We start from the raw sequence: 21,519 nt of genomic DNA, 5'->3' as shown, positions 1-21,519 counted from the left end.
ATGCGCTTCCGCTTGGCGCATGCGCAGCAGCACGCCCGAGGCCGTAGAGTGGGCTGCCTCTTCCCGGCGGAGGGAAAACGGTGCGCTTGCGCCGGGCCGGCTGACCGCCCGGTTCCGGCGGGGCGGAGCGGTGCGAGGCTGGGTCAGGCCAAGCCAAGCCAAGCGGCGGCGGGCCATGCGCGCCTGGTAGAGCGCGGGCGTAGCGGCGTTGTGCTGCCATGAATCTGCGGGGCCTGTTCCAGGACTTCAACCCCAGGTGAGGGCGGCCGAGGTTTATCGCGCTCAGGCGGCCCGGTCCGGCCCTGGCGGCTCTGGGGGACGCTGGGGGAGGCCGGGGAGCCCCTACTGCTGCGGCGCGGTCTGGGCACGGGGATTCGCGGGCGGCGTTCCTTTGTTTTGGTCCTCTGAATGTGGGGCTTCCGCTGCCTTGCCAAGCAGGCTGAGAGGATGAGCTCTGTCACGCCGGCGTTAACGTTACGAAGGATTTGTAAACGAAGAATCCCTTAAAATGTGTGTGCAGGGTAGGCATCCTGGCTCCGGGTGCTGGGCTCGCGGAGCAGCCGTAGCGGTGACAGAGGGCGGTGCTCAATCAGTACTCTGTACAAGAGGAAGAGTAACAAACGTTTCAGGAAATGCGTTGCAGCGATGTTCAACACCCAAAATGCGTGTGCTTGAAAGTAATGGAAAAGCAGGGAAATGCATTCCGGAAGTGTATAGGGTATTGTTGTTGCCAAGTGCTGCTTGTGGTCTTTAAGGGACAGATGAGATCCTTGCTCTGGACAGAAGCAAGGCAGCTTGACATGGTGGGTGCTTTATCGCTATTTGATGAGAGTGAAAGCAGGCAGTGTGAATTACGCTATTGGGATGAAGGTAGAGCTCTTGCTACTGCTGCTTTGCTCTGCAGTGAGTGTGTCGTGCTGTGTTATCCACGCTTTGAAAAACACGTAATTATTGTAGAAGTATGATGATGTGTTTTATAAAGCAGATCCTCTGGTGAATGGCAGCTTAAGTGTGGATGACTTTTTTTTTTTTGCCTTCCTGCAGTGTGAGGAGGTTGCGTCCTTTGCAATTATTTGGTGTGATTCCTGCTGGTGCGAACAGGTCCTGTGCCTCTGTTTCCAAATGTTCTGCGCAAATATATTCCTTCTTAGATTGACTTAGTTATAATAACACATTCTATAAGCATTTTAAACTTACGTGGAGACCCTCAGTATTACAGTGACAAGGTTGACTTGATAGTCACTAACTTTGTTAAGAGCTTAACCGATTTTTTTCTGTAACATTGCTTTCATTTAATGGACTGTAAAAGCAATCCGTGGAGCCTGCTGTATCACAGCATGTAACCATCTTTCGTTTTTAAGTCTGTCTTTGACATTCAAAGCTAAGTTACATAATTTTTTTGTAGTTTTGTCCACACTATTTTTAACTTATTTTGATTTCTATGAAAGAATGCATTTCCCCACAACACATGCAGCTGGCATATTTCTAAGCCTCTAATAGTACAGCTCTTGACTGGATCCTTGTGGGAGGGAGCTATTTATAGAAGTCCATTTGTTACATTTGTCATGCAAGAATGCTTTAGATGTGTTCCCTTAAAGCAGGAATTTTATATGTGAAAGAGATTACATGTTATATTTATGGTAGAATCTTTGACTCTTCAGATCTCATTTGATTCTGTACAAAGGACTTTGAAAGACGTTTTCTGATAGGAATTGTCCTGTTCAATTTTAGCTACAACCAATTTACTTGTTCTTTGACGAGTTGCCTGCCTAAATTTCTGTTTGCTTGTTTTCTAGCAAATTTCTTATTTATGCCTGCCTGCTGCTTTTCTCTGTGTTGCTATCCCTACGTCTGGATGATAAAATTCAGTGGAGTTACTGGGCTGTATTTGCTCCAATATGGCTGTGGAAGCTGATGGTGATTGTCGGCGCCTCAGTGGGAACAGGAGTGTGGGCCCGAAACCCACAGTATCGGTAAGTTGTGGGTGTTTATTTTGCAGAGCAGAGTGAACGTAGTACATTTAGTACTGAAATAAATTCATAAATAGATTTTTAAAAAACATAACATATAACATCCAGAAGGTTTGTTTTTAACATGTAGCTTATGATAATCATTTTAAGTGCATGCAGACAGTGTTATGTGTTCATGTCTTCATCGTAGTTGCAACAGTTTCTCACAGGGTTCAAGAATATTTTCTTTGAGAAGCTAAAATCTGTCATGGGGGAACTCATCTTTCAGTTTGAACGTTGAGAATTCTTTGCTTTAATGTAATCCATATAAAAATATGTCTTCATAGCACTAGGATTGTGCTATATTTAACTGGATTATTTTTTTTAATCAGCTTCGTAAATATACAGATCATCTTGAAGAATGGTGGATTTTTCTTTGCCTTGATATGTAATCTCAGTGTACAAATGAATGAGTATTTGGTGATTCTTGAATATGCAGTGAAGGTGGATAATTCTCTTTAGGCTTGAATTACATTTTGATAAGAAATATTCACATAATTTAATACACTGATATACAGACAGATAACATTTCCAAGGTGAGATGCTTATGCAGACAAATTATAAATTCCTGTTTGTTCTTTGTCAAAGGAGCATAACTGTGACATTTTAATTATCAGTGTAAGCTAAAATAGTGTTCAGACTTTTAAATGTGCAAGCACTGACTTTTCTGACAATCTCAATAAGATTTGAACTCGACAAACTGTGTTTGTAACACAGAAATCCTGTTTTTTATCTGCACAGCTATTGAATCCTTAGGAAAATTTTCAAACTGTAAAAAATTTCATTTGCTTATTTGTCTGAGAGGAAATAACTTAATTGTACAGCTTTATGGGGAGGAAGTCCTGTTTCTTCATCAGTGCTGTATTTTAACAGTGGTAACTGGGAGTAGGATGTATATTTGTTTAAACAATTGAATTGCCATCTCAAAACTAATTCCTGTAAACAAAATGTTTTGGGCTATTTGCAGGGCAGTGTGCTTTCTCATTGACAAGTAAACTGAATACTCTCTTTACCTCTTTTTAGAGCAGAAGGAGAAACATGCGTGGAGTTCAAAGCAATGTTAATTGCAGTAGGCATCCACCTGCTACTACTGATGTTCGAAGTTCTGGTGTGCGACAGAATTGAAAGAGGAACTCATTTTTGGCTTCTGGTCTTCATGCCATTATTCTTTGTATCTCCTGTGTCAGTTGCAGCATGTGTATGGGGATTCCGACATGACAGGTCCCTGGAGGTAAATGATGTATAAAAACTAGGACAATGCAAGATAATGAGTTTCTTAAGAGTTCCTCTCAGAAGAACATAGTATGCATGGCTGCCTTAATTTGTTTGCCCTGACCTACTAAAATGAAAAGTTAGGACTGGGAATAATATTTTTTTTATAATCTTTTCTATTTTTTTTTTCCAACTACCAAATAGCAGTACATCTTAAACCTGTCTTTTTATTATTGTATGCTATAAGAATGCACCACAAACTCTGAATATAAAATAATAGAAACTTGGAAACTGAATCTCAGAAACTGAAATTACTGAAAAATATCTTCCACTGTTAGTCAGCAGTATCCCTAGACTTCCTGAGTCCTAGATAATCAGAGTTGAAAGTTTCTTAACTTCTCAGTCAGTGTGATTAATTTGTAATTTGGGAATGCAGGTAGCAGGTATAAAATGATAATTTCATGTTTTCTGCCTCTAGCTCATTTCCTCTCTAACTAGTTTCTTTTGGGTTTGAGAAGAATTTCCTGAGACTTTTCAAGAACTTCCCATGGTTATGGCAATTGTAGTAGCATATATGAACATCACTGTGAGCTCAGAAAAAGCTTGTTTTTGTACGTCGTATTTATTAGGTATTCTTTCCCTGTTTGCCTTTGCATTCTTCTGGTTGCTTGGTCTTATGCTGAAGTGTGAGGTTTTTGTCTGCATGTTTTCTGCTTGTTTACGCTTTTCAGAAGATTAGTGTTATAAAATTACTTTAAATCCATTTTTTTTTTTAGTTTTGTTAAAGCAACTTCTACTTAAACAGTGCAGACTTCTGAAGTATGGAAGTGCCTGACACCTGTTAGAATGTGATTTTTTTCCCTCCCAATGTTACGAATTTCAAAGGCATTTCTTCAAGAGAACACAGTATATGTGTATGTTACTGAGAAGAGGTACACATTGTCTGCCTCTGAGAAATACTTCATTTCAAAGATGGCTTATATATTTGCATGCTAAGTAAAATAGAAAATGTTTTAAACTTAACTACAGGTATTCTTGAGTTTCTTTCAGCTAATGTTTCTGTTTGATCTTTGAAATTCATACACCCCTAGGATTGGTCCATAAACTTCAGAAGTAGCATCTTGCTGAGTCTAGTGTTTCATTATGTTTGCCCATAATATCAGAGGCAGATGGTGGTGTGACAGTAAAGGTTGAACCCTCCCACCAATATTCTGTTCCACTTTGCTGCGTGACGGATGGAAGCAGAAGAGCTGTCTTAGAAAATGCCATCTGACATTGAAGTGTGTATGAAGCAGAGGGGCAGAACTGAACTCCTTCATGTGGGAAAAAATGGCACCCATTGACATTCTCTGGCACTTGCTGAACATGTATGGAGACCAGAAAGTGGATGTGAGCACAGTGAGGGCTGGGTGGTGCATCTCAGCAGTGGCGACAGTGACCTGAAAGTCACTGAAGTCATGTTCCAGACAGCCATGCGCAGCTATCACACCACAAGTGAAGAGCAATCTCTATCAGCTCATCTGCATGAATCAGTGGATCCCGACCAGGGGATTGTGTACAGAGTTGAATATTGACTTCAGTGCATTGGAAACAGTGGTGACAATGTCAGAATATCACAGTTTATGCCAGGATGGTCCCATGAATGCTGACGCAGGAACTGAAAGAACACCATATGCGAATTTGTTAGGACCTATTGAACCAATGCAAGGCTGATGGTGACAGTTCCTTGGATCACATAATTACTGGTAACAAGACATGATATCATCACTGTGAGCTACAGTCAAAACAGTCCATGGAGTAGCAACATGTGAATTCCCCATCAAAGAAAAAGCACATGATGCAGCCCCTCAGTAGATAAAGCGGTGTGTTGTCTTTTGTGATAGGAAATACGTTGTCTTTTTGGATTTCTTGGAACTTGGACAGGCCATCAACTCTAACCACCACATCATGATGCTGACTGAGCTGAAGGCTTGACTATGCAGAGTCAGGCCAGAGAAGACAGTCTTACTCTTGCAACATGATAATGCCAGGCCCCATAACTGCCTGTAGACTATGGAGCACATCACCAAACTTGGCTGGACTGTCCTAAGACACCCACCAGATAGTCAGTGCAAATTTGGTGCCTTCTGACTGACTTCTGTTTGGGCTGATGAAAGGTGGACTATGTGGGCAATGTTTTCCTAGCAATGATGTAATCATAGCAGCTTTGAAACAGTGGATCACTTTCACTGGTGCAGATTTTGACAAGTATGCCATGCAGGCTCTTGTTCATCTCTGGAAAAAATGCGTCGCTAATAGTGATGAAGTTGAAAAGTAGTGTTCTGTAGTTGAGAATTTACTTTATCAAATAATGTTATTGTGCTCTTTGCATCTGTTGTATTTTCCATGGAAATAATTATGAGGTGTTTCTTTCAGAGCGACCTACGTAGCAGCAATTAGAATGCGTGACAAGCTTTCATTTAATATTTGTAATGAAAAATATTGTTTCACAAACTAGGCATCTTGAGAATTTGAATTATACTTAATTATTGAATTTGCATGTGGCCTTTCACTATTACATATATATTTCTTTTTCCTCAGAACTCCAACTGGATTGCTCTTAGTTAAAGATGAAAATTACATGGATTTAATGTATTAGTGCAACAATTAATTTTTTTTTAAAGACAGACTTCATAACTTTGAATTTAAAGGCTTCAAAAAAAATCTGTCAATGTTTATTACGTAAAGAAAATAGTTAAAGTTCCTGATTTCTTTTTTGTTTTCCAGCCTGAATAATTTGGCTTTTTCCTTCAACAGATTCCTAAGTTGTCTTGCAAATAACAAACCTCATAAACAAGGTTTAACAAACAAATAAAAAAACCTCATAATGCTAGGTGTTAACCAATGTATCTTCTCTTTCTAGCTGGAGATCTTGTGTTCAGTTAACATTCTACAATTCATATTTATTGCCCTCAGACTCGATGAGATCATCAGATGGCCATGGCTTGTATGTAAAGTGTTTTCTTCTTAAACTTGTTCAAATACTAAATTTTATGGAAGTATTTACTACAGGGAACAGTTAATGTGTATGGTCAGAATCTGTGATCTCCATTTTGCTCATTTGACAGTCCTTTGCTGAAAGTCTGACATTTCACGCAGTAGTCATAGGAAACAGGCTGTTTTTTGGTTAAGAGCATAGCATTCCTTCCTTCAGGGGAAGAGAGGCATGCCATCAACTGTAATTATTAATCCCTGGCCAGTTGTTGGAAAAGTAAAACAAAATCCTCAACAAAAGTTCCCGGTTGAAACAGTTAACCAGACAGGAAAATGATTGATTTGATTGATTGATTGACTTAAATGCGTAGGTAAATATTGTGTGATAAATAACTTTTGCTACGCTACCATGTGTCTAAATCCATTTACTGTGGTCACTGTCAAAATATGCTTAGATCTACTGTTTCAAGTGACTTTAGAATACAGGAGTTCTATATCTGGATTTCTGTAAACTGCCATAAAGCTAATAACCTGTCATGATTATGATTGTTCTTACTATTTTCCAAAAAACATGGTAAGGGATCTCTAGAAACCACCTTGAGTAAGGTGTCCAGGATAGAAAACGTTGAAGTCAATTTCAAGTACTGTTTGAGCCCACTCAAAATCACAGAAGTTTTATTCAAGCAGAACTATCTTGACTTGATTTTTGATTGTGAACTCCATCATGCTGAAACAAAGCTTACTGAGGAATCCCAGAGAGTTGATATGGCTCATAACAGTCCATATGACTTGTGAAGGTTTTTGCTAGAAATGGAATCGGTTGGAGGATTGCCTTTGAGTTTATTCTTCTTTTTTAGTCTTAATATGTGGATTTTTACTGTAACTTACTGTTAATACTTTTATATAAATAAATAAAGACTGATGAAAATGCATCACTGGGTAGGGCAAAAAGCAGTAAACTACTTTTTTCTTTCAGGTTGTTTGCGTTCCATTGTGGATTTTGATGTCCTTTCTATGTCTAGTAGTGCTCTATTACATTGTTTGGTCTGTTCTGTTCTTGCGTTCAATGGACGTGATTGCTGAACAAAGGAGGACACACATCACAATGGCTGTCAGCTGGATGACAATTGTAGTTCCACTGCTCACCTTTGAGGTAGGATAAAGTGTAAGGAGTTTTGTGTATCTTGTTCTTTGTTCAGTGAGTGATGGATGTTGTGTGCTCTCTCTCTGAATTTGAAATTAAGATGCACTGTTTTGTTTGGGAATAAATATTAACTGTAAATACGAAGGAAGACCAAGAATCATGTTTTTGAACGTTTGTTTGTAAAATCTGCTTCAGAATGAATCTGTTAGTTTGTATTTCTGTAGAGGCCATTTTCCTTAAATTTCTGAAGCTAAAGGTCCAAGATCAGTATATATTTTAAAGAGGCTTGGAAATTGGTATTACAAACTGACACTATTAATTTTTTTTCCTGTTTAGATTTTACTAGTACACAGACTAGATGGGCACAATTCTTTCTCTTTTATACCCATATTTGTTCCTCTGTGGCTTTCACTGATAACTTTAATGGCAACAACATTTGGGCAAAAAGGAGGAAATCACTGTAAGTATTTAATAATTGATGCTATGGATGTTGCAGTAAGGTGTTTTTTCACAGCAAGGCAATATAACTTAATAGGATTTTTCAGAGTTGAAAGCAAGCTGCGTGGAAAATTGTTCTGGGTGAATTTTCATGCTGTTGATAATTTGCAGCCAAATTAGTTTTGAAAGGCAAACCTCCATTTTATCTTTTGTTAGGGTTGTATGTTATATGAAACAGAGCAGTTTGTCATCAAGTATAATCTCTGTAAAAAGATAGGTATGGGTTTTATAGGATCTTCCCAGGCCTTTTACCTTAACTTAGTTCACTGAAAGATTTGACTTGGCTGTTTAATGCTGACCTTTGGTATTCATTAACAAAAGAGTGCCATCTACTGAATCACAAGTGGCACTTCATTAAATGCTCTCTTTCAAATGTTCATATGGAAAGTACATGATAAACTGAAGAGGTACTGTTGTTCTAATCTAGAAGAGATAATACCGAGGATGAGACACTACTAGTTAGTAGTATTATTAGCTACTAGCTAGTCTAGCTAACAAAAGAAGTATTTGGGGAATACTGAACACATAGCCTGACATATATTAGTAAATCTATGTCATTGCAGCATCTCTGGTACTGTAGCCTATGCATCTCAAAAGAAAATGGGCATGATTGTCTTCTCAGGTGGCACTGATTGCTGGAGTGATGCAAGGCCTTTCTTGTTCTGTTTATTTACTGATGTAATCTGTTGCTGCTTAACATGAAATGTACTGGCTTCTTGCTGTAGTATATAGCTGTAATATGTACATATGCACACACACTTGTGTACGTATCATCTGATCTATAATGTTACGGTTGCTGTCAGTGATGCTGAGAAACAGCACTAACAAATTTTAGATAGCTAATGAAAACAATTGAGAACGTAAGAAGGCAGATGAAGCAGTCTTGGTTTCTTCAGTTAACTGCTAACTCTGTTTGACAGTCACGTGAAAGGTGGTGGTTTGTGTTTTGTTAGGGTTTTTTTTGTTTGTTTGTTTTTTAGGGTGGTTTGGAATTCGCAAAGACTTCTGCCAGTTCCTGCTTGAAATTTTCCCATTCCTACGTGAATATGGAAATATTTCCTATGATCTTCATCATGAAGATAATGAGGAAGCAGAAGAAACCCCAGTTCCTGAGCCACCAAAAATTGCACCAATGTTTCGAAAAAAGACTGGAGTAGTCATTACACAGAGTCCTGGGAAATATGTGATTCCACCTCCCAAATTAAATATTGATATGCCAGATTAACATGACAACAACCTGTTAAAACTGGAACTGGGAATCAGCAGACAAATGCAGTTCATCTCATGCCGTGTCCCAGTTAATTTAAAATAGCTTTTGCTTGATTCAGTGGCTTGGATCACAGAAATCAGAGATCTTGAAGATTCAGAGTTTTTCCACAGAGATTTTTGTGAACCTTCTTAGTGGTTCACTTGGCACACGTGCCTGTATAGTATTTATATGAACACTTTAGCAGTGTAATATATTGTTTAAAAGTCTCGTCCTGTACAGTATAAGTATTATCTAAAAGTATTTTTTTAAAAAGCCTGTATGAAATGCCTATTCTATTCCAAGTGTCTTTTGGGTCCTAAATACACTCATTTGCCATGTCTGTGCTGAGTAGTTTGTGGATGTCTTGATATAGTACCTCTTTTTTTTTTCTGTTCAGACACAATCATTAGTTTAATTGTGAAAGCACAGGTGTGTTGTGCTTCTAAGAAAGGACTGGAAAGATTTTTGGGAGGAAATCAAATGTAGCTTACATGATGCCTTTGAGTTAGCTATGTGAATTGTTACATATTTCAATTTTTGCAGTGGCTTGGGAGTGAAGTTGCTTTTCCAGGTTCAGTTTCTAACTCCTCTTGAGCAACACGTATGCCACTCATTAATTTGGCTGTTTAATAAACTGTTGCCTCTTGCATTGTGTGTGTGAGATTGTAGATCCTGCTAAAATTTCTGAGTGTAAAACAAACCAGAACACAAAATACAACACAGAAGAAAACTTCCCCCAAACCCTCATATAAACTAATAGTGCAGTGGAAAAATACTAAAATACAAGAAAAAGCATGAAAGCGCATTACATACTTGCAATGCTAATCCAATTTAACAGGTTCCTCAACTAATGCACATCTAGTAAGATGGAAATAGCTTAAAGCTAAAGGGCATTTAAAATAATAACCCTGTAAAAATTACACCAACGTTAAATTCACATCATCCATTACTCTCTCTTGTTATGGCATTATATAAAGGACTGAAATGACTCCATCTGGAACATTTGGAACACTGTATTAGCTACAGGAAAGAAGGGGTAGACTCTTTAGCACAGTCTGTTGTGACAGAACAAGGGGAGATGGTCTCAAGCTTAAAGAGGGTAGATTTAGGTTGGATGTAAGGAAAAAGCCTTTTACAGCGTGGGTGGTGAGGCACTGGCACAGGTTGCCCAGAGAGGTGGTGGTACCCCATCCCTGGAGGCACCCAATGTCAGGCTGGACAGGCTCTGTGTATCTGAAGGAGCTGTAGGTGTCCTTGTTCGCTGCAGAGGAGTTGGACCAGATGGGCTTCAAGGGTCCCTTTCAATTCTAAGGATTCTATAATTCTATGAAGTGCCCAAGAAAAAAAAAGAGAGAGAGAACAGCAGGAAATTCAGACAACAGTAATAACATAAATGAGGTCTCAGCAGTTAAATGCTATCAGCCATTAAATTATTCAGAATACAAAATAATCTCTGAGGGTGTATTGGAAGTGCACACCAAAAGCAGCTATCAAAAAAGCTCCCTAAAGCACTTCTCATCAGCAAGAATCATCTTCCTGCACTGTCCAGGGCAGTTACAGACCTGCGAGGTTACAGGCGAGGCCTTACTGGTACACAGCGGTTAACAACAATGTCACAGAACAAAAGCATCCTTTCAATCTTACCCTTCGCTGTATGAACTTACTCTGCCCTTCTCAACTAAAGGAGCGGCCCATCTCTGATTCAGTGCAATTCTACCATATCATCCTTCTCTTCCCGCCTTTGAGATCCTGCAATTTTGAGACTTCTCGTGGTTTAGAACGTGTTTTCACAGAGCACTAAAAGCCACTGCAACCAGGATTTGCCGTTGGCGAGCTCCATCACTTTCTCGTGCGTAAACGTTACTACTACTCCCCTCCAGCTCTCTCAGCTTTCCTCACCGCTCAATCATCCAGCAGGCGGCAGCGCCTCAGCTCGCTGGTCCCACGGCCGCCCACCCGCCGCTCCGCCCCGTCACGCTTCTTCCGCTGGCAGCCCTGAGAGCGGTGAGGTAACGGCCTGCTGGGGGCTGGACGTCTGGCCTTACTGTGCTGGGAGGATAAGGGCCCCCCGGTTCCGCGCTGCCGCCGCGGAGTGGGCAGTGGCTCGGCGGTGCTGCTGGGGGAGGCGGGTGAGGCTATCGTGGTTGTGGGCTTCCTCTGGTCGATAGCAGGGTGTTGCTGGCTGTGAGTTTGTGTATCCGAAACCCGGCAGGTTCCGATGAAAGCAGAGATGAAGGTCGGGTGCCTTTCCTTCCGCCAACCCTACGCTGGGCTGGTTTTAAACCAGGTCAAGACTATAGAGACTCGCTGGCGGCCGGTGCTTGCCAAGTACCGGAACCGCACCGTAGCTGTTCATGTCGCCGTTAAGGACTGGGAGGATGAGTCGTGGAGAGCTATTCTTTCGGATAGGTTGGGAATGACTCTGCAGGAAGTGCAAGAGCTGCTCGATAAAGGGGAGCAATTCGGCAGAGGAGTTATCGCAGGTAAGCAGACTTGGGCCGTGCATTTCCGAGGAAGCTTTTCATCTCTCACCATATTTTCTTCAGATGGGTACGTACCTGCTTTGCATGGCCAAGCTCGTTTTGGCATTGCCACAGAGCTGTGCTGGGGTGCTGCTTTTGCACACCGAGCTGAGCTCCTCTGGGGAGGGTGGCAGTTCCACGTTTTTGTTTTTTTTTCCTGTATCTTTGAGCTTATGAAATCTTAAAGCGTTTTACAGTACTCATGGTCAAGTTATGATATGGCATTGCTTTTTATGTCATGTTAGATCAGTTGTATTTCAGTTCTACAAATGCTCTATCAGTCTTATTACTTGGGCAGTGAATAATTTTATTTCTGTAGTACAAAGTTTGGATAGAGTGGTGCTTCTTAAATTACTTTGTATTGAAGAATAATATATGTTACTGCTCTGAATACTCACAAAGATTGTGTCAAACATTCACTCTTATTGTAAGTGTCAATTCATTTTTCACACCCTGTATCTTGCATTCTCATTTGCATGTTTTTAGCTATTCCTGCAAGAGAAATTTCTTCTATCACGTTCCAGAAGATTGTTCTGGTTCTATGGTGCTGAAAATTCTTAGGTACTAAGGAATGTTTAGATTAGTAACCTTCATGTAAATTGCATGCTAAACTGAGTAGTTGTAAAAGCTTTCTTGGACTTTATTTTAGTATTTTTAATCTTTAAACAGCATTGAAATTCTCTCTTGCAACACGAGGTAAAGTAAGTAAATTTTACAAGAGTAAAAAGGGTTCCAGAGAGCAGGAATTTCCATATGGCTTAATGATTTTAAGGTGTTAGTGGAGTCCTGATATGAGGTAACACATCAATGAACCTGTCTCAAGGACAAATGTAGGTGAGGAGTTTTTGTTAGTTGTTCTATCTGATTAGTTGCAGGCTTCTTCTAACATAATTATCTATCACTGAGCTGTATTACTGCATGCTTCTGCTGTTCTTCAGCTTACCAAACTCAGTCACACTAGCTGTCTTCTGCAACGATTGACACTTGTTTAAGGTGTGCATATTTTGTACTGGCTACTTCTGGCAGCATAAATTAGCTGCTTTGTATGTCCTCTAGGAGGTTTTACTTTTGGAAAACTTTTTTCTAGTTTCTCAAACACCAACGAGTTGTTTTGTTTTCTGATACAGGATTAATTGATATTGGAGAGACATCCCTGTATCCAGATGATTTACCTCCTGAAAAGATTCTGGAGCTGGAAAACAAAGCTGTTCTCAGTAATCTAGAACAGAAATACTTGACTGTTGTTTCAAATCCAAGATGGCTCCTGGAACCAATCCCTGCAAAAGGGAACAGAGGAGTGTGGCAGGTCAACATCCCTGATGAACTGATCCCTTCAGAATCATGAGTCACCCCACACTGTGTTTTCTCCTGCCTAAATGCAAACTTCTTGACAAATCACCTTCTTAAATACTGGGGAATTGATTAGTATTCCTTCCAAAAGTAATTGCTTGAGGAATTGCTGTTTTGAAGAGAGATAATCAAGATCCCATTTTTTATGACCATTACTGAAAATGAGTGATGTTTTACCAGATTTTTTAATGTACATACAAGTGTAAATAAATCAGAATTTACTAATGCATGGTCAAGGTAACGTGCTGATTTAAAATGACACCACCCTAATGTCACGTGATGCATTTGTATCTAGTTATACAAACAAAAAAGGGTCTTCAGAAAAATGAAGCTAACACTAGCAACCTCTCAGTCAGCTGCTATATCTGAAGCAATTTCTTCAAATTTGGAATTACAAACCACCCCTGGGAAACAGAACTGCTTAAGAGATTGCATTAATCTTGTGCAATGATTGTGAACTCTTTTCTCACGTGAAACAGCGTGAAACAACTACCATACTTCATTTCTAAATGAAACTTTATTTCCTGGTGGCAAGCCCAGACATTCTCTTCAATGAAAGCTAGTGATGCCCACTCCTCTTGGTTTTGGTCTGTGGCTGTTCTCTTTTACGAGCTAAGCAGGATTCCAGTTAAAAAAAATCCATGAGAACTGGAGAAGACTTCTTATTAAGACAGGCTATTTGAACATTTGTATGTCTTGCCTTGGAGCTGCTGAAAACAGAGCAGTTCCTTATTCAGTCCTTATTAAATTTGGGCAGCAGTAGAAACATAACTGAAAAGTGCAAAGAAAAGGAGATCCTTGTCACCGTTTCAAGATTGAAAAACATGGGTGATAATTAAGAATTTTAGCCTCAAAGTATATTAAAAAGGACTTTCAGGAGCATTCTCTCCCTGTCATAGGTTTAGAGCAGCTGGAAATATCCAACCTGCATTTGATCAGCATAGAAACACTTCTTGAATTCTAACCTCAAAAATTCTGATAAACAAAAGGCAGTCAGTGCATCTTTATCATCCTTAGCTCCTACACTGAAAATGCTCATCTGAACATAAATGTGCCACACAAGAATGTTCTGAGAAATTAGCTCACGTGAAGAGGATCTGACATATGCCCCCCAGCTTCTGCTTCATCTAGAGAGCTCCAGTGAAAGCAGAGATGGCTCCAATGCCAAAGCTTGGAGGTATTTTTTGCTGAATGTCCAGAGATGAAGGTCATGAGTAAGATGTTTCATGTTTCCAATTTCAAAACTTTCCAGTGGCCCTCTCCTTCCTTGCACTTCCTCCTCAAGCTATTCTGCATAAATCACCACACACTGTCCACTATCATCCCACAGAAGACTTTGAAATGGTGCTTTCAGAAAGGTTCCAGAGCTGCTTAAAAAGAAAGGAAGAAAGAAAGGAAGGAAGGAAGGAAAGAAAGAAAGAAAGAAAGAAAAAGAAAGAAGATGGAAAAGCCTTTTCTTCAACTGGAGTTCCTGAGGTTGTTCCAGAAGCTTCTCTTTTGTCACGTACTAGGACAGAAGTTGAGTCTGCCAAGGTAACTAGCTTGTTTAGAAGACCAGCAAACTTTCTGGTGTAGAAAGCTCTATTTTTTCTCAGCTTGGCTGAATCCTTCAGCATAAGGCAGTTACAGCACCAGCTGGGCTGCATCCGGCTAGCCAGGCCACTAGGAATGATTGGCACCACCTGAGAAGTTGGTCCACTGTTTGGGCCACAGGGAGGAACAAAGTGGGCTGCAGTGCTAGAAATTGTCAAAGATCTTTGCAGCTTTTCAGTTGAACACCTTTCACGCACATAAGACGCCGTACTAAGAGAGAGGAAACATGATCCACAATATTTAAGCTAAGCCATGGGTTTGTGCAAACAGAAAAAGGAGGTACAAGGTACAGACAGCTGACGGTAGGTGGTAGAACTTTGTGGAATATAGGTTTCAAAGACTTTCTCCAAAGCAGCTGGAGGCCAAGAAGGCCTGTGAAAGCACATCTCTCCTCAAATGAAAAAAAAAAACTACACCAACATGGACTAGTTACTATTTTGAACAGTTTAATCATCTGTACTAAAGCTACCATACAAAAAAAATTGGTAATGAAGACTGAGTTAGGATATTTATAACAGCTAACCAACAGCTGTAAAACCTGCAACTAATCTTTAACTGTAAGGGCTAGAGCTTTCAGATACTCTTTCTCTCATTATATTTGATTTATTTGCTTCAATTCTAATTATATTGGATTATAGTGTGTTATCTTGCATTCCAATACCATATTTAGTGAATTAGTTTGTTTCTTCTCAGATTGTTGCCGCTGTTTGTTGTTGGTTTTTTTTTTTTAATTATTTTGGGGTCCCCTGTTTCCCTTTTCCGAAGGCATGGATTTTGTGAAATCCCTCTGCCCCGCTGGTCACAGAACTGGGCTGAACCAGCCTGTAAATCATTGACTGGTACGTTGTGAAATTCACTAGAAGACTGAAAAGGAATTAGCAGCACGTAAATAAGGCCATGAAATTGTCACATTTTGTGTGTGTGTATTCAGCACTTGGTGTGGTAAGTGGTAAGCTGACTTTAGTGGGTTTAGTGGCATGTAAGACAGCAAAGTATGCAACTGTGAATATGAAAAAGGAAATTCATTCTGATCTTGGCAGATGATCAGCTCATTTTTAAGATCTTAGATCCACATAATTTTGACAACTTCGGCTCCTTCGGATTCTAACACCAATTTATTTGCAGAACAGTGTTTAACGTGATAATCTCAACTACAGAAAATTTTACAAGTTTGGTCTACTTTTCAGAAAAGTGTATCTCACTTCAGTATCTCTAAATTTGTTTTCCTTAGAGTATTCCTTATTTTAATTTTTTGGTCAAATAAAGACTGCATGATTCTCATTGCAGAATTACCGCTTTCTGTGGAGCTAAAGCAGTGCCTACTACGTCATTTACAAGGACTCAGGCTTGATCTCATCTAGATAAGCAAGCATTGCTGTGTTTCCTGTCAAATTTGTTCAAGAACTGATTTTACATGATTCAATGCAAAGTGGTATGTACTGGAATATCTTGGGTCAAAATCAGGTCAAGATACTTGGTGATCAATTACAGTTCATTTCAGAAGCTGGTAAAGACACTATGCTGTATGTTTGAGGATACTGGAGGACAGAAATGAAGTTTCAGGTGTTAACAAGCCATGAAACACATTACAGTACCCTACAATTATTTGTACTGAGTGGTCACTTGTCAATAATCATCATTCACATAAAGATAGGGCATGCTGACATATGAAAACTTATTGCTATTTCCCACCTTTTAGGACATTGATGTGAAATGTGATTCAGTAGTTTTTGACAGTGATTCCATCTTAAGGCGTTTTACCAGCCTTCTGCATTATCTCCTTTTTCCCTTAATTCTGCTCAGCCTTTCTTTCTCACTGTCATTTACTGAAATTGTATACAGAACTGGGGCAAAAGGGCTTGGTTCCACACGACAAGAATGTTTTTAGCAATATTTCACTGATTCAGCAGTCCCTAAAAATTGAGTGAAAACATGTGGAGGTGAGACTGGGGCATGGAACTCATACTGTGGCTTTGCTGTCAGGGGGAGAGTAAATGAAACAAGAGCTTTAAATTCATTCCCAACACTTTCCACCGTTTACCTACCATTTTGGCCTGTCAACTGCAGAATTAATGATTAAGAATTTGCTTAAGGTACATTATTTCAAGATCAAGTGGTGTTCAGAACCTTGGTGATTTAAAAATATCTGGAACACAGGTTCCTGTGTAATTAATGCTGGAAGCATTCTCTACAGGATCTTGTAGCAGAACATAAAATCATAGAATGGTTTGGATTGGAAGAGACCTTTAAGATCACCTAATTCTGACCTCCCTGCTATAGGCAAAGACACCTCCCTGTAGACCAGGTTGTTCACAACCCCATCCAGCCTGGCCTTGAATGCTTTCAGGGAGGGGGCATCCACAACCTTGCTGGGCAACCTGTTCCGGTGTCTCACCTCCCTCACAGTAAAGAATTTTATCTTAATATCTAGTCTAAACCTATCCTCTGCCAGTTTAAAACCATTTCCCCTCGTCCTGTCACTATATGCCCTTATAAAAAGTCCCTCCCCATCTTTCCTGTAGGCCCCCTTTAGGTACTGGAAGGCCACTATAAGGTCCTCCCAGGGCCTTCTCTTCTCTGGTCTGAACAGCCCCAAGCTCTCTCAGCCTGTCTTCATAGGGGAGGTGCTCCAACCCTCTGATCATGTTCATGGCCCTTCTCTGGACCCGCTCCAACGGCACCATCTCTCTCTTGTGCTGCGGGCCCCAGAACTGGATGCAGTACTTCAGGTGGGGTCTTATGAGAGCAGAGTAGATGGACAGAATAACATCTCAAACTGCTGGTCACACTTCTCTTGATGCAGCCCAGGATACAGTTTGTGCAACCCAGGATATTGTTGCTTGATTGTCATCACATATACCATGAGGCTACCCAATAGACAAATAAACACAAGCACATAATGCGCAGTGTGTGCTGATGATTCACTATTAATTAAGATTAATATTGGCTGCTGAATGTCAAATGCTTTAAGTGGTCAAAATATTTTTCCCCAGTAGTGCTTTATTTTGTGTGATTGTGGAAGTTTTGATCTAGTAGTAGTAATGCAGAAGTATTTTTTGTCTTGGAGATGTGTAGGTTTTGTGCTATGCCCAGCTCAGTGGATTGTATGATCTGATCAATCTATTGTTGCTGTTATTCATTTTGGTTTAGTTTTTGTTCGTGTGTTTTACAGTAGCTTCAGAAAAGATTCTTTATTATAACATTTGCATGATGTAGTCTGCTTCAGAAAGAAAAGTCTGTTTCTGTAAATTACATATTCCCTTCAGTGCAGAGGGAGATCTGCTGTTTTATACAGCTAAAATAAGTGTCTGCCATTACTTTTTTATTATTATTCAAGCTACTACAGTCAAGGACTTGTAAACCTCTTTTATATCTTGTATGTTCATTATATATAACAATCAAGTTAATAAAAACTCCAGAATCAAAACAAATTTGTTCTGAGGTATTCAGCTTGCTGCTGAGTTTGGTTTAATCAGCAAGAGATGCCAAAAGTTTTCAGGAAATTTAGGGTGGCAGAATACATTACATTAATTCAAAAAGCCTGTAACTTCTCACAATGAAACCTTCTTCAAGGGATTGCTAAAGGACATGATAATAACTATACTGGATTCCAAATGGGAGTAATCTGCTCATAAAAGTGAATAAAATTTACTGGAACTATTAAAAAAAACTAACCGTCCAACAACCACCAAAAAGCCCCGAACTATGAAGCACTATCATTTACATAGCCCGAGTATGTGTTGAAAAACCAGCTCCAGCTTCATGTTATTCTTAAAGCCAAAGAAAGAGCCTTTAATCATGAATGAACTTAAATACTTACCTTTTACCATGCTGAATGAATGGTTGGTTACTTACAGCAGAATTTTCTCATGTTTGAGGAGTATTTCAGTGAGGTTTGTCAGCGTAGATAACTTGGTGTTGAAAATTTAGTTTTATTTAGGTGCTGCAGAAGAATAAAATGCATGCACATTGAATTTTCTTATGCAGGTTTCTGTATGTTTTCATAACAGATTATATGTATATAACAAATCTTGCATAAGAACATATAGACTGTTGAATTCTATGGCAGCAGCTGTTCATTTTTAAGTAAGAAACATGAAAGTATAAATTAGAGTGCAAGCATTACTCTTCTGCATGTTTGCAGTCAAACATACTGCCTTTTGTATGGTTTGTGACTCCAATCATATAGTGGTATGTAGTAGCTAAGTACTAATAGTTTTTCCTGATTTATTGAATGTAACTTCCTTTCTGTACAGAAAACAAAAAAAATCACTGAAGATCTGTCCTTTGTTTGCCAATGTCCATGTATGTAGTGACATCAAGCCTGCTATGGTGTTCTAAGAAAGCCTTCATATGGAATTAGTTCCATAAACCAAATGGAAAGCACTATCATAAATAGGTGTTTTATTTGTTGTTGTTGTTGTCCAGAACAAATACATTAACTGGAAAACATTTACTGAACTTGGCAAGGAATATGAAAAATAAGAAGGGATTCTACAGGTACATTGGTCAGAAGAGACAGGCCAAGGAGAGTGTAACCCTCTGGTAAATGATGGCGCCAAGCTGGGTGGTGCAACTGATAGGATGTAAGAAAGAGATGCCATCTACAGGGACGTGGACAGGCTTGAAACATGGGCGCATGTGAACTAATTGAGGTTGAACAAGGCCAAGTGCAAAGTGTTTCTCATGGATTGGGGGCGATCCCAGATATGTGTACAAACTAGGAGAAAAACTCCTTGAGAGCAGCCCTGCAGACAAGGACTTGGGGGTGCCTGGTGGATGAGCCAGCAGTGTGCGCTTGCAGCCCAGGTCGATGGTGTCCTGGGCTACATCAGCAGGGGATAGCCTCATGGTATATGTGATGACAATCAAGCAACCATATCCTGGGTTGCACCAACTGTACCCTGGGCTACATCAAGAAGTGTGACCAGTAGTTTGAGAGGCCATTCTGTCCATCTACTCTGCTTTCATAAGACCCCACCTGAAGTACTGCATCCAGTTCTGGGGCCCTCTGCTCTGCCCTCATGAGGCTCCACCTGGAGTACTGTGTCCAGGCCTGGGATCCCCAGCACAAGAAGGATGTGGGGCTGTTGGAGCAGGTCCAGAGGAGGGCTGTGAAGATGTTCAGAGCGTTGGAGCTCTTCTCCTGTCAAGAAGGCTGAGGGAGCTGGGCTTGTTCTTCCTGGAAAGGAGAAGGATCCAGGGATATCTCACTGCAGCCTTCAAATACTTGAAGGGAGCTTATAAGCAGGAGGGGAACTGACTTGTCCATGGTCTGATAGTGATGGGACAAAGGGGACTGACTTTGAACAAAAGAGGCGAGATGTCAGGGGGGGTTAGATGTTAGGAAGAAATTCTTTACTTAGAGGGCAGTGAGGCCCTGGCACTGCTGCCCAGAGCTGTGGGTGCTGATCCCTGGAGGTGCCCAAGGCCGGACTACGTGGGCCCTGGGCAGCCTGATCTGGGGGAGCAGCCAGCCCATAGCAGGGGTTGGAGCTTGATGATCTTTAAGGTTCCTTCCAACCTAAGTCAGTCTATGATTCTGTGAAAGAGTGCAAGGATACTTTCTGGCACGTTGCCAAAAAATAAAAAATGAATATAATGTGTTTTGGCTGTGCTCAATTCTGTTTGCTTTCACCTGTTGTCCAAGCAGTTGAGTACCTTTTAATTTCAAACACTTGAATAAGAACAGAACAAACATCTTCAGAAAATACCTGTATGTACATCTTTATAAAGAACAGAAATGCTTTGGTTAGTACAGAAGCATGAAGGCTGGACAAAAGTGAGCTGCAGATGAGGTAGAAGAAGGATTCACTTTCTGTGATCAGACAAATTAACATTTAAACCAGGTTCTAGTCATGCATTTGCAGCCTAGATGGAAACTTAAAACACTGTTCAAGTCTTCCTTTGGCTATGGGAAAGATTATTCATACGGAGTGTATACATAGATTAGATGTAGTGCAAAGTAGTGACTGAAGCCTTATTAACATCTTATTAACACAGGAGTTAAACTTCTAAAATTCCATTGTAGACAATGAATTTTGTTGCTTTGTTTTTTTTTTTTTTTCTTCCAGTCATTTCATTGTAAATAGCTGGGCTTTGTGACAGAATTATATATTTATTATATATTTATCTCAGGAAAGGATAGGAAATATGTATTACCTGGGTGTTTCTCTTTTTCCTTACAACATCATTTTAGCAATCTTCATGTTGCATACCAATCTCCAATCTTATGGCATGCTTTGCACTCAAAGATTGCCACAGATTCCTAATTTTTGTACTTGTTTGCGAAGAAATTATTTCTTTCCAGGATTGCACTTTCTGATTAAAAAGTTGTCCAGACACTGATTGTTACAATTTGGATTTCTTCTTTAAGTGAGAGTCTGTAGATTTCTGACAGGCAAATGTAATGTTTTTCTCATTCTTCTACAATGTAATAGACACCCTCTGCACCACCTCTCCCAAATACAGAATGTCCCACCTTGTCCCTTTTACATCAGGCCTGAATGTTCCACCTGTTTGAAAGCAGACCCAGTTACATGAGCATGGGGCAGGCCTGGTCTGCTGCTGAGTATTACCCACTTAGTGATTCTAAACTGGAAGGCTGCCAATATTCAGAGACCATGCTGGACCTTCTGCTTTTCTGAAGGTTAAAAGAAGGTGATGACTTCAGGGTGAACACCAAGCTAGATGATTTAGAAACACCTTGGGAAGCTTTCAGTAGCAAATGATTTTTGTTGTTGTTATTGAGATGAATGGCTTCACGCTGAGGTAAGCTGCAGGAGAAGGAGAGCTCATTGCTTTTCCATGCTGATTATGACACCCTATTCCACAGGCAACTCTGAGTGCAGTACACAACTGCATAAAAGACTTTTAAAGATAAAACTGAGCAGCACCTTTGTGCGTCCATGGATCTCTGCCCATGTTTCATCTCCTCTGAAATGCTGAAAGCTTTGTTGTTTTTTTTTG

General features: G+C 40.1%; 2 protein-coding genes and 1 long non-coding RNA gene across 5 annotated transcripts; 2 read left to right on the top strand and 1 right to left on the bottom strand.

Annotated features, from left to right (window-relative positions):
* The first annotated feature begins 39 nt into the window (after window positions 1–39).
* TMEM185B (transmembrane protein 185B) lies at window positions 40–9,734 on the top strand. 3 transcript variants are annotated; one of them, XM_420360.8, is made up of 7 exons: window positions 40–256; window positions 1,797–1,973; window positions 3,033–3,240; window positions 6,124–6,207; window positions 7,171–7,347; window positions 7,675–7,798; window positions 8,817–9,734. In XM_420360.8, the coding sequence occupies exons 1-7, from the start codon at window positions 219–221 to the stop codon at window positions 9,059–9,061; spliced, it is 1,053 nt and encodes a 350-aa protein (XP_420360.3). In that variant the 5' UTR covers window positions 40–218; the 3' UTR covers window positions 9,062–9,734. The 3 variants fall into 3 exon arrangements, with proteins under 3 accessions (XP_420360.3, XP_040555600.1, XP_046797100.1); XM_040699666.2 differs by having other exon boundaries at window positions 141–803; XM_046941144.1 differs by having other exon boundaries at window positions 141–803; window positions 1,045–1,973.
* LOC121110649 lies at window positions 8,214–11,180 on the bottom strand. The gene is made up of 2 exons (XR_005859525.2): window positions 10,750–11,180; window positions 8,214–10,409 (listed from the first exon to the last, which is right to left on the bottom strand). It is a non-coding gene; the product is annotated as an uncharacterized LOC121110649 (long non-coding RNA).
* On the top strand, window positions 11,066–15,831 carry CXorf40B (chromosome X open reading frame 40B). Its single transcript, XM_001234387.7, has 3 exons — window positions 11,066–11,094; window positions 11,298–11,568; window positions 12,735–15,831. The coding sequence occupies exons 2-3, from the start codon at window positions 11,304–11,306 to the stop codon at window positions 12,950–12,952; spliced, it is 483 nt and encodes a 160-aa protein (XP_001234388.2). The 5' UTR covers window positions 11,066–11,094; window positions 11,298–11,303; the 3' UTR covers window positions 12,953–15,831.
* Window positions 15,832–21,519: the final 5,688 nt, after the last annotated feature.

The sequence above is a fragment of the Gallus gallus genome, chromosome 4 (genome assembly GCF_016699485.2).
Source record: "Gallus gallus isolate bGalGal1 chromosome 4, bGalGal1.mat.broiler.GRCg7b, whole genome shotgun sequence".
In the NCBI taxonomy this organism is placed as follows: domain Eukaryota; kingdom Metazoa; phylum Chordata; class Aves; order Galliformes; family Phasianidae; genus Gallus; species Gallus gallus.
The sequence above is the reverse complement of the archived record's forward strand: the minus strand, read 5'-3'. Positions and strand labels throughout refer to the sequence as shown.